General features: G+C 43.9%; 1 protein-coding gene across 1 annotated transcript; it reads left to right on the forward strand.

Moving 5' to 3' along the window:
• Positions 1-3,219: 3,219 nt before the first annotated feature.
• On the forward strand, positions 3,220-10,118 carry LOC138111329 (L-lactate dehydrogenase A chain). The gene is made up of 8 exons (XM_069016901.1): positions 3,220-3,323; positions 4,827-4,961; positions 5,677-5,794; positions 6,504-6,677; positions 7,464-7,637; positions 8,457-8,574; positions 8,998-9,121; positions 9,301-10,118. Exons 2-8 carry the CDS (start codon positions 4,836-4,838, stop codon positions 9,463-9,465), a joined length of 999 nt encoding a protein of 332 aa, XP_068873002.1. The 5' UTR covers positions 3,220-3,323; positions 4,827-4,835; the 3' UTR covers positions 9,466-10,118.
• The last annotated feature ends 367 nt before the right edge of the window (positions 10,119-10,485 follow it).

Here is a 10,485-nt window from a genome sequence, read left to right on the forward strand (position 1 = left end):
GCAACTTCTGTTGCTTTATTATTCATGTCTAATCTATGAAAACTAGTATGAGGACAAGCAGGCTGAGGAAGGGTCAAGGTTCCCTGGAGAGACACTGTCACATTTCTGGCATTCCCATCACTCTATCAACAACACCTCCTGGTACCACAATAAAAGGCAGCAGTGGAAAAAGAACAGGAAGAGTAAAGCTCCTTATCTACAGAGGTGAGAAAAGTCAGCCCATCCCTACAATCAATCACTTACAGGAAATCAAAACAGACCTGGGCTCCATCTTCCAAGTGCAAGAAAAATGCCTGTAATTTGCTCACCCCGTTCTGTTTGTGCTGTTCTGAGCCTTCTCTCATTGAAGCTCTCTGAGGCAGAAAATCAGTGTCAATCATGCCAGATGACTGCTTTCCTCCTGAGCATCTACTGCTCATAATAAGATCACAAAGGCCACATAAAAGGAAAAATTTGGCCATCACAGCTGCCTTCTCAGTTCTGTAACTGAGATAAATTAACAGGTGAATTAACACTGGCATATTAAAAGCTGACTATTTTTTTACAGAAATAAAAGGGTTCTGATCTGCTTATCATCATCACTGCGGACATACTGGGGCCAGGATGCTCTTGAAACATCCCAGTTGGCTTGCTTTGGCCTGCTCTACTAAAAGTAGGACCCCTGGTATCTGAATAGGGACCAGAGAGATAAGGACAACCTGATGCCTTATAGATGACAAAGATTCAGTCTTGGTTCTGTTCTCAGTAACAAGCAACGCAAACACAAGCAAGGGAAGATGTTTTTGGAACTTACACCCTGAAAATCATGTCCAAGTTTATTTTGCCTGAGCCACAGGCTAAGAAGAATCTTACAATACTCTTCTTAGGAGCCTTGGTCTCATTGGGAGTAGTAAAATACCACTTGCTCTACATTAGTTACATATTTTTAAGTCCTATTAAGTCTATTCAGCCAGTGTTGCCATAGAAGCTTCATATCTTGCATTTCAACTCTTTAAGAGTAAAAGTTTTTGTGGACAAAAATATTTCTCATTGGTCTTCATTCCTGTCAATTGTTCCTTTTCTGTTCTGCCAGATGTCTGTAACCCAAATCTGGATGAGATGTTCAGTCCCATTCATATAGAGCCACTGTAAATACAGATTCCTGGGATGCAGAACTAAACTTCCTAATCCATCCTTGAGGCTTCTGACAGAACAAGATGCTCAGTGAACCCAGAATAATGCAGAATGACAGAACTATGTTTCCTTTTTATCCTGCATTCATGTGGCTTTAGGCCAGCTCAGCATCTACCCACGCTTCCCTTCCTTAGTGACCAGTCTTCTCTGACATGGCACATCCCACAAGCATTGCTCCTTCTTCCAGCAGAAGCAAGGAACAAAGCACATCTAGTCATGCAACCAACAGCCTGTTATATTTAACCTCCTTTGCTGGAAGTGCTGGTCTTTATAATAAGCAGAATTTTGTATTTTTCTGTCTTGTTTCATGCAAATCTAGGCAAATTCTATGTGTCAAGCATTTTTAGATGTTTTCTCCCCTGTATTTTTTGTTTCTTTTGTTTTGCCAATGGACTGTCAAATAAATAATGAGGCTTTGGGCTACTATTCTTGTCAGATCACCCCAGCAGAAGGGAATTGCCACTGGGATGGTGTGTGACCACATGTGCCACAGCAAGATAAGCACCTCAAAAGGAACTCGAGTATGTCCTAGGAGCTGAGGACAGATATGGCCAAAAATCAGTTAGAGTCAGAATCCTGAAAGGAAACTAAGATTGTAAAGGTACTGCAACTACAAGAAATGAAAAAAAGAAAAGGAAGAAAAAATGATCACTGTAAAAACAAGAGTGAGAAAATAAAGGTAACACATCTACTCACACAAGATTAAATGCATACTTACCTGATTTTCAGTAAGGATGAACATGCTAATCCGTGAGGTAGAGACAGGGGTGCCTAAGAGAGGAGGTAGAAAGCAGAAATGGGTAAATGATAATAAATGAACACAACTCACAGATGGAGAGCAAAACTCACCGAGTCTGCTGTCTTCCAGCTGGAGGAAGCAGGCATTCTCAATTCCAGAACTCTGACGTGCCCAAATCCAAAAGATTTTAAGTAAATTTGCCTACTTGAAGGCATTACCACAGGACCAGAGAACAGCAAGTTCTAAGAAATAAGCCATGGCAGAAGTAGTTTGGGCCTGTGCTTTTGATATCTGTGCAGCTCTTCAGAAAAACTTCCAAAGCAAAATCTAACTAAAAACATGATATTCAATTAATAATAAAGGGATAAAAAGTAGTGTGCATCTACTAAAAGCCAGTTTTGTGGGATGACCCACAAAATACTATAGTATATTATGAAATTGAAACTGCAGGCATTCAGGAAATATATATAAAAAAATGTTTTTGCTTTTTATTGGGAGTCCTAGCAAGAAATAAGTGACTAGGAGAAGGATTTGGCTTTGCTAACCAACTGCAGAGTGACAGGAAACTGACAGCATGGTGTGACTGAAAAAGACCAGTGTGAGTCGAGTCATGGAATTTTCAGTAACTTCAGGAAAACATTAGTGCTGTGTTTGAGGCATCGCTGTCTGAAACACTCCATGCAGCAAGCACTCTCAGGAGAAAAAGCAGTTAAAAACCAGTTAAACTGGGAGAGTTCCACAGAACATACATCCCAATGACCAGGGAACTGCTTGCGTTACCATGCAGGGCTGAAAAGGTTTGTGTTATATAACCTAGCACAACAAATGAGTGGGAATTGGATACGTAAATACACGGAAAGGGGAAGTAAACAAAAAAACATCAAACATCTATTGATTTAGATGGAAATAAGAAGCTGGTTTCCAGCCACCCGACAAGAGCCCCCATCCGGAACTACCGCCATAAACCCCTGAGAAGGAGCACAAGGCTGTCTGGCACTGCCCGGGCGAGAAACGAGGGCAGGAACGCCTTGAATTCCCCACAAACTCTCCCGAGCCGGAGAGTTTGCTTTCACTCATCCCGGCTAATAACAGAGAGAGTGGAATCTGCCCCGACGACAGCCCTGAGACGAGCCCTGAGGGGGTGCGCAGCTGAGCTCCTCAGCCCCGCCTCAGCTCCCGTCACGGCGCCGGCCGCTCGCCTCTCTTCACCCTCTCCTGCCCTGCTCCCGCTCCTTCCCGCTGCTCCTTCCCCCTCCTCCCTCTCCCTCTCTCTCCACCCCGACGTGTCGGCGGGCACGTCCCCAGCATCGCAGCCCGCCCGCCCCACGTCAGCCGCCCGGCCCGTATTTAAGGCGGCGGCCGCCACCTCCCCCGCTCCGCCGCCACAGCCGCGCTTGGGTGAGGACGCTCGGTAGGTGCGATCGCCGTGGCGGGCTGGGGGGTGCAGGGGGAGTGCAAGAACGGGGATGCAAGAACGGGGGTTGCAGGAGGTGCTGTCCCGCAAACCTCCGGGGGGACTCGGTGGAGCAGGCGGCGCCAAATGGACGAAGTCTGCTCCACACCGCCTGCTCCGCCGACTCCCCCCGGCCGTGGTGGTGGCGGGCACAGCCCTGGGCTTGAGTCCAGCCGGCGCGATTTCCACTCACAATCCCGTCATCGTCCCCTCCCTTCATCCCCTTGAGCCTCCGTGGATTAACTTGCTTCCCTTAATCGGTGCGTGTGGCCCTAGGGAGAGATCCTGCAAACGGACTTGAGGATGGGCGTAGGGCTGCGTTTGAAATACAGCATTAGTGGACCACCTACTACTCCCCTGACTTGCTTCTTTAAGGGATATGGCACTCTAAAAGCAAAAAGTTTTTGAGTTTTTAAGTGTAACAGACGTGCTCTCATCAGCCTTGCGCATTGAAGTGCTTACAGTGCAAAGGGAGGACTTGGCACGTGGAGAGTGCATTACATGGCCACGCTGCTGGAGGCTTCTGCGAATGAAGACTGACGTACCTTGGCTAATTTTATCTAAATAAGGGCACTCCTAGCTTCCTGCCCCTCCCCTCAGCCCCAAAACTTACAGTCCTTAACTGCTGCTCTGCTTGGCTTTTCATGCTCTGAACGAGTCGCCGCCTGTTCAGCACTAGAGAGTCGTGTTGTGTCTGTACTTGCATCCGTCTGTGCAGCAGCTCCTGCCCTGGGCTCTTCAGGCTGCTCCCAGTGCAGCACCATTTCCTGGGAAAGCGTGCTGCTGGCTTCTATGCAGAAATGGGGATGAATGCACAATCCTTCGTCATCATTGTGCCATTTCGGCACCCGTGGGCTGTCAGAACCCCATCTAACCAGGATGCTGTGCAGCTGGCAGCTAAAATGTGAGGGTGGGAGAGATGGTAGCACCAGACTCCAGCCATCTTAATTCAAAACTGTGCAGTTTCATTTCAAAACAAATTCACGATGTGGAGACTCATGCTGTGCCTAAAAAGGGCTTGCCTAAGTGTTGCACAACTTCAGCTCTGGAAAGGCTTCAGGGCACAGAATACCAGTTTTTCAGGGTGAGAGAAGAGTGTTTGCCAGATTGTGCTGTGCTTAGAAGTACTAAAATGGCTTCCTGTACCTAAATGTAATATGGATGGTCATTAGAACATCCTACTGCTGCTGCTGGAGTGCCACCAGCTATATAATACAATCAATTGCTCTCAGGCTGCATTTGAGGCAAAGCTATGGTGAGCTTGATCAGATGATTGTCATCAATAATTCAGTTTTGCAATCATTTTGTGGCATACAGGCAGTATTGCCAGATGTTTTATTCATGTGTTTTGTATCCATTTTTGTATCATCCTGGAATAAAGTCTATCTTGCTGGATACAAATATTCTGGTGTCAGTAAAAGCTCCAAAGCTTGGAGAAATAATCTGTTGCTTTCCTTTCAGCAGTGCACCATGTCTCTCAAGGATCAGCTCATCCACACTCTCCACAAACAGGAGCACAGTCATGCCGAAAATAAGATTAGCGTGGTTGGTGTGGGTGCAGTCGGAATGGCCTGTGCCATCAGCATCCTCATGAAGGTAAATGGCAAGCTTGGGAGGAAGCAGCAGAAGAACCTGAAACCTAAAAGAGGGGCAAAAAAAAATCTACCTTACTAGATGAACTTCTGGTTATACAATCCTTTGTTTGGGCCTGAAATGAAGCAACAGTCTTGAAGATATTGACAGAGAACAATAGCTGCAGTTCTTGTAAACCAAGGTTGCCTCAGGATCAGATAGTATGTTCTTTATGTATCATTTTATGAGCTGCATTTACCTTTGTGGGACTTGCAGACTCCTTTTTAAGTAGGAATTGTCTAACACCCTAAATATACAAAAAGATGGAGAACTGAGGAGTTATTTTTTGTCTGTAGCAGTGTGGTCTGGAAAAATTGGTCCTTGACACTCTGAATGACTTGTCCTCTGCATTCAGCTACCATATTGAAAATGCTGTGTTTAACACCAGACTTGCATTTCTTAACTGGCAGTTAGGTTATGGATGAACCGCTATTAAATTATTCTTCATTATTGTCCTGCTAAATTGTACTGTTTAATGCAGAATGTGGTTATGAAAAGTACAAAGTGAACTCAAGAAAGTGTGTATCCCAGGGGACTTATTGAAGGACTCTGGGAAGAAGTGAAGTGTTAGAGATGAGCAAAATTGTTTAAGTAGGTTTTAAAGTAACATCACAGTTTAAAAACTGGGGGCTTTGCTCAAAGAGGCAGTAAACTTACCATTACTCTTGGTCTCTTGTAGGACTTGGCCGATGAACTTGCCCTTGTTGATGTTGTGGAGGACAAGCTCAGAGGAGAGATGCTGGATCTCCAGCATGGCAGCCTTTTCCTTAAAACTCCAAAGATTGTCTCTGGCAAAGGCAAGTAGTTGGCTCTCATGTGCTCGTTATTTTGAAATGGAGATAGCCACTTCAGGTCTCACACTGGACAGCCAAGTCTAGCACTTAGCCTGTCACCCTAATTGTTGGGGCGAAAGCTCATGGATATAGTACTCAGCTGACACTTTTTTAATATACCTTCTTATGGCCAGTCCAGCTAGGAATTTTCATCCAGGGTTCACTACTCATTACAGAAAGATGAATTTCTTAAGTACTTGTGCACCTTAGAGAACTTTATTTCACAGCCAGTTAACCCCTGAACTCATTACTGCTCACTTCTGATAACTTTTAATGGCAGCCTTGAGTAGGGCAAAGGCTTAACCAGCTCATACCTTAATTACAGTGCCCACAGGTAGTAGGTTATGAGGGCAGAACCTTCTTCCTCTTCTACACAGCACTTGCCCTGAGTGATACCCCAACAGCTACCCCTAGTCCCATTTGCGGCTGAGAAGCATGGAGTATCACTGCCTGCAGCTGCATGTTACAATGTTGCCATTTGTGGCAATGAGCCAGAGTCTTAAAATAAAATTTAACTTTCTGTAGAGGCTAAGTCTCAGGTAACAATTACCAGGGAATTGCTGCACCCTCAAAGTTGAGAATTTGAGATCTCAGTACAGAAAGGAAGTGAGAACTCCTGTTCTGAGCCATGTGTAGTAAGGAGGTCGTGTTTGACACAGCCTTTTGTCTGCAGATTACAGCGTGACTGCACACTCCAAGCTGGTCATTGTCACTGCTGGTGCCCGGCAGCAAGAAGGAGAGAGCCGCCTTAACTTGGTCCAGCGCAACGTGAATATCTTCAAATTCATCATTCCCAATGTTGTTAAATACAGTCCTGACTGCAAGCTGCTTATTGTCTCAAACCCAGGTTTGTCTTGTGTTGCCATAAGAGGATTTGGCTTAGAGAATAGTGTTTTTCAGTAAGGTGGCATTAGTGCACAGGCTTTTAGAAAATACTTGTGCTGGGGAAGAGACATCTCCAGGGAGACCTTGGAGAACCTTCCAGTACCTAAAGGGGCCTAAAAGAGACTATTTACAAGGTATGTAGTGATAGGACAAGGGGTAACTGTTTTAACTGAAAGAGATATATCTAGGTTAGCTGTAAGGACGAAATTTTTTATTATGAAGGTGGTAAGACACTGGAGCAGTTGGCCCAGGGAAGTTCTGGATGCCCCTCTCCTGGAAGTGGTCACGGCCAGGTTGGATGGAGCTTTGAGCAACCTGGTCTAGTAGAAGGTGTCCCTGCCCATGGCAGGGTGTTGGAATGAAATGATCTTTAAGGTCCCTTTGAACTCAAACCATTCTATGATATCCATATAGCAAAAACTGTCATCTTCCCTCTCCAGGCTCAGCAGTTTGGTGTTCTGAGGAATAAACTTAGGTCTTCAATCCAAATGACCTTGAGCTCAGTAAGGTTCACTGATAATTGCATGCATAGCATAAAGGCAGAGCTGAGAGACTGTTTAAAAAGTTATTAGGTTGTATAAAACAGACATAATGTTAGTCCACTGCAGTGCCTGGCCACGAGCACTGCTCTGTGCCCTGTTCCATGCAACTAGCATGCAGGTAAAATGCTTACAGATGAATGGGAGGTACCATCCTCATTATCAATTTGCTCATGAGTGGCACTTGTTACCCCCTGTTCTCCCTACAGTGGATATTTTGACCTATGTGGCCTGGAAGATCAGTGGCTTTCCCAAACACCGTGTGATCGGTAGTGGCTGCAATCTGGACTCTGCCCGTTTCCGCCACCTCATGGGAGAAAGGCTGGGCATCCACCCTCTGAGCTGCCATGGATGGATTGTTGGAGAGCACGGAGATTCCAGTGGTAAGGGTGAAACGGGGCTGGCTGTTACACAGAACTCCCTGATGCTTTGTTTGTTAGAAACACCTTGAAAAGCTACAGCAAAACATTGCTCCAAAACCTTTGCACTGCAGCACCTTAAAAATGCCAGTCCGGATTTAAGTCTTTTGCTGCACAGAGTAACCCTAGATGATCTATATTTGACCTGAGTGACTGCTTGAAAAGGTCATTACTGTAACCTGAGGTGGCTAAACATTTCTAGGCTAAATTGTTCCCGTAACTCCCAAAAAAACCCCAAACTGAAGCAGGAAGAGGATAAAGTTCTCTGCAAGGGCCTCTCAAAGATCTGCACCAGACCTAGTGGCACTCACTTAGCTGCCATTACTGGCATCTCTTAATTACTGTACATAGGAATTGAAGTGCAGGGGTAAGTCTGGAGTACAGGAGAAAGCACAACTTTCTCCTCATTTAACCTGTACTTTTCCAAGCAGCACCAGAGCAGTACTGTCTGCTTCCTGACACCCACCAGAATGCACTTGAAATCAATTCTTGTTTTAAGAAAACTTTGCAAAATGTAGAGTGACTGTCATTGTAGTTCATGTTGCCCAGGTATTTCACTTTAAAAAAGGTGTATTGAAACTTTGTGACGCTGTGTATAAGTGTTGATGTGCTCCTAGGTTCTCAGCCTGCAACTTAGATTTGCCTTATAGGTCGTACTATATTTAAAGTCATAGCTAAATCCTAAGTGATGTGTTGCAGATTAATCCAGGTAGATCTTATGTGAGCTGTTAATTTGAGAAGGACTAAGTGTTGTGAGATAATTAATCTACGTGCAACTTTCAGTACCTGTCTGGAGTGGAGTGAATGTTGCTGGTGTCTCCCTGAAGGCTCTTCATCCAGACTTGGGAACTGATGGAGACAAGGAACACTGGAAAGAGGTCCATAAGCAGGTCGTGGACAGGTAAATACTGGTTTGGCTTTTTTATAAATTTCAACACAAGAACAAATAATGAAGAGCTGAAAAATCTCTGAACTGCAGTACCCAGATCCGGAATCCCTCAGCAGCCTCAAATGTCAGGATGCAAACATAACAGAACATGAAATAATATTTTAAGGAGCAATGTAGATTTGGCAGTTAAATTTTCAGGATTAGTAAACTTTAAATTAGGGATGAGCTTAAACAACTAGGCTTCCAGTATAATTGTGGGGACTAGTGTAAAATGCAAATAGAATTATTCACTGCTGAGTTCATTTTGGTCCTGCCAGCAAATCAGTCAAGCTTCTGATGCCTCCAAATTGATCAGGACACCTCCAAAAGCCTTTTACAAACTTGAAGCAGTTTGGTTGATGGTACTTGTTCTTTAACGAGTGTCTGTCTCTGCAGTGCCTATGAGGTGATCAAACTGAAGGGGTACACATCCTGGGCTATTGGTCTTTCTGTGGGAGACCTAGCTGAAAGTATTATGAAGAATTTGAGAAGAGTGCACCCCATCTCTACAATTGTTAAGGTGAGCAGCCCCTTTTTGCTAATTTCTGTTTCACTGAGAATTAAGTATCTCTGGAATTCTGAAAAACAGTGATCACTTTCTAGTTTAATTTCAACTAAATTTAGTTTCCTGATAGGATATTCTATGAAATAGACAGACATAGATAAATTCCAGCCTAACAATCCTTATGTACTTTTCAGGGCTTGCATGGAATAAAAGAAGATGTCTTCCTAAGTGTTCCTTGCGTACTGGGCAATAATGGCATCACTGATGTAGTAAAGATGATCCTAAAACCTGAGGAAGAGGACAAATTAAGGAAGAGTGCAGACACACTGTGGGCAATCCAGAAGGAACTACAATTTTAAACCTGCCCAAGCAGTTTTTGGCTCTTAGCAGTTTAATGGGTTTAGTGGTTTGTCTTACGTTGCACTTACTTGTAAGTCAAATCTTTCAATGTATTATCTCAACTAGAACACACAAAAAGCTCAAATCTGAACAATGGAGTTTCCTGAAGATAGCATTAGGAAACTAATCTGGGGTTTTCCCTGCTCACAGACACCCATGTTCTTAGCCAGAGCTAGATAACCTTAGTCAGTCTTGTTCAGTGAAGTGGTATGACAGAAATCCAGCAATCAAAGCAGCACTGCCTAAAAAACCCTCTGCCTTTTCCTCATGTTGGTTTGAAGGAATAAGGAGTAAGTAATTGCTACATAATGTGAAACCAAAGACTTTTCTTGAAGTTAAAGGATTGTCAAGCCAATTGACCAACCTTCTCTGCCAGCTGAATAGCTTCAATATTTCACTGTTGATAGGTTCAAGTGTATTTTCCTAACACTCCCTTGGAATTTTTGTGGATATTTTCTTCTTAGAGAACCTTATTTTTGTGTACTATATCAGTCTAGTTGTAAGTTCTGTCTCCTGAGCATGTTTAAAAAATGGTAAGACTTCTATGTGCAACAAGACAGTGACTGTCCAACTGTAGTACCAACTACAACACCAAATAAACCACAAACTGTTATTTCTGTCTCCTTGTTTTTCTTAATAGGGCTTTGTCTCCCCCACGTAGCTCTGTTTCCACCCACCTGAATCAATTCTATTTTTCAAGTCCCACTAACTCCAGCATCACCTGTGTAATAATGTTATGTGTGCAACTGTGCTGGAGGCTTCAGGCAGTTATGTATTTATGGAATTCTCACCCAGTTTTTTAAAATTAACTCCAACCTCTTCAGAGCCAACAGTACCAAGAAAAACCTTAAGGCAAAGGCTCAGTCTTCAGCCATGCTGGTTTATGGTGCTGAGACCAAGAACCTTTTGAGTTTTCACTGGTCATAATAAATGTGAGTTTTTCCAGTTTGGCACAACATCTTCCAAATCTCACAAGTAAA

This window comes from Aphelocoma coerulescens, chromosome 5 (assembly GCF_041296385.1).
Source record: "Aphelocoma coerulescens isolate FSJ_1873_10779 chromosome 5, UR_Acoe_1.0, whole genome shotgun sequence".
NCBI lineage: Eukaryota > Metazoa > Chordata > Aves > Passeriformes > Corvidae > Aphelocoma > Aphelocoma coerulescens.